This window comes from Phytophthora infestans, genomic scaffold (genome assembly GCF_000142945.1).
Source record: "Phytophthora infestans T30-4 supercont1.181 genomic scaffold, whole genome shotgun sequence".
NCBI classification, from domain to species: Eukaryota; Oomycota; class Peronosporomycetes; order Peronosporales; family Peronosporaceae; genus Phytophthora; species Phytophthora infestans.
Genome location: NW_003303578.1, coordinates 128,675 through 130,904, shown reverse-complemented (window position 1 = coordinate 130,904; position 2,230 = coordinate 128,675). Strand labels below are relative to the sequence as shown.

Below are 2,230 nucleotides of genomic sequence, written 5' to 3'. Positions count from 1 at the left end.
GCGACATTTATGAGCGTGACTTGCCGCTATACCGATGCCAAGAGTTAATGCTCCAATGGAGCCTCCATCGCGGGGCTTTTATGAACACTTGCGGCGAAGGTCATCATTAGACGGAGGCACTCGCACAGTGCGAGTCGCACTGACGCAGGACGGAGCCAAAATACATCGCCAAGCCAACCGGGATGGCCAAGAATAGATACTCAAAAAATTAACTATTATTTCTAAGAATTTGTTTAGGAATGTCCTACTTTCAGCCCTTATTTATGTCGCCAATTCGTAAAACTAGGTAAATTATTTCACGGAAATGAACACAGCCTACTACATGTACGACGTAGCCATAGTTGAGCATTGCCTGTAGATGCTAGCTGTAATGCAATAATTTATTGCGATATTTGGATATACTCAACTACCGGTATTTATTTGTACGGATATTCATATTTCTTCTCTCGTATTTTAAGTATCCGTGCGCGCGAGTGTTTATGGCGCTCCGACACCATGAAGCTTTGCAACGTGTCCGACATAACTTGCTCGTGAGAACCTGAAGCCATATACGATCGTCTTAACTCATTATCGGTTTCATTCGGTTCGCGGTGCACTTTTTGCCCGTGCGAAGTTGCCAATGACAAGTTGTTAATTTGCCATGTAGATAAGCATCGAGAAGTTTGGCTTGATGCTCTGGCAGAGACGCCACCGAACTCATGGGTTCTTTTTTCCTGATGGCTTGCTGAGAGACGTAGCCTGCGATGGTGGTGCTTTGCTGCGATATATTAGCACCTCTGGCGCTGATAACCCACCCTCAGCGCATTGCTAGAAAGCACGAAGCCCGCCCAGAACGCGGTGCCGAAAATATATATCTGCAAGATATATACACATCTGGTTAATAGTGCGCTATTGATATCCTCGATCTTGCGAGTGCAACAAGCTCTTCGTCTTCAGTTCCGAAACAGCACACTAACCTCAAGAAGCAGCCCGCGTACCCCCTCATTGAGGCCACAGGCGATTTATTTTGTGCGACAGCTTACGCTCATTACGCCACCCATCACGTGTATAGAGGCTGCCGCAGCTCACCGTTTGCGAGCCACAAGTCAAGCCCCCTGCTTCATCTTGGTGCAGTACCCAACGGCCCTCTTTGCGACATCGGGCTCATTCGTCAAAAGCCTTCGCGGCGAGCAAGCACGACCCCCGCTGACAAGCAAATCCAAGCAAAGTACTCCGGAAACTTCAACATCATGTCCGACACGAGCATCCATTTGCAGCGTCTGCAGCGCGTGTGTGAGACGACCAAGAACTCGCTCAACATCAGTACGCAGGTGGCGCTGGCCGGCGGCGTCGCTGCGCCTGCCACCATGTACCAAATGGACATATCCTTCCGTAGTACGCGCAACAAGTGGAGCATTGCCAAACGCTACTCGGAGTTCTACGCAGTACGCCAGCAACTACGCAAGTTCCTCAAGCAGTACAAGCAACATCTCGGAAGCGGCATTGACTGCCCGCCCCCACTACTGGCGCTGGACAAGACGCTTGAAGCTGCCTTCCCACGCCGTCATTTTCGCTGCGACAACAACATGATCATCGCTGAGCGTCGAACGGCACTCGAGGTATTCGTGCAGTCGCTAGTCAAGATCATCGCCAGTATCCCCATGACAGCTGATGTTTCTGGTACTAGTAATGCAGCAGCTACAGCTGAGGCCAAACAGTTACTGGCACTCTACTCGATCCTACGCGACTTCCTTGAGTACCCGGACAAGCAGATCGAAAGCGAGACCAAGCTCAAGTTGGCTGTATTGTCGCTTGAAGACGTAGTTGTGGACTCTCGGAGCAACTTACTCGAAGCAGTGGAGGGTCTAAGCACCAGTGACTGTTGCAGCATCTGCCTCGGCGAGTGGGATGACGAGGAATGCGTCGGCATGAATGTGGTCAAGCTACCGTGCTTACATGCCTTCCACGAGGAATGCCTGCTAGAATGGCTGCAGGGTAACACTCACTGTCCAATGTGCCGTGAGGAGCCCAGAACCACCGACTCGCGCGCTAGCATGGATGACAGTGCCACCTGCTGCCATGACCACGCCATCAAAGCGAATGCAGCAGCTTGTACGGACAGGCACACATTCGGCTAAGCTTGAGTGAAGAGTTACTAGCTAGATAGTGCCCCCATTGCTCATTTATTGCCAACGGAAAGTAATAGAACTTATTGTACTTACGCTATTTGCATTCCCACAGCTGTGGCAAC

At 50.7% G+C, this 2,230-nt stretch overlaps 1 protein-coding gene across 1 annotated transcript; it reads left to right on the top strand.

Annotated features, from left to right (window-relative positions):
* Nucleotides 1–945: 945 nt before the first annotated feature.
* Nucleotides 946–2,200, top strand: PITG_20590 (cleavage induced conserved hypothetical protein; the record flags this gene model as incomplete). Its single annotated transcript, XM_002895403.1, has 1 exon — nt 946–2,200. One exon carries the CDS (start codon nt 1,230–1,232, stop codon nt 2,115–2,117), a length of 888 nt encoding a protein of 295 aa, XP_002895449.1.
* Nucleotides 2,201–2,230: the final 30 nt, after the last annotated feature.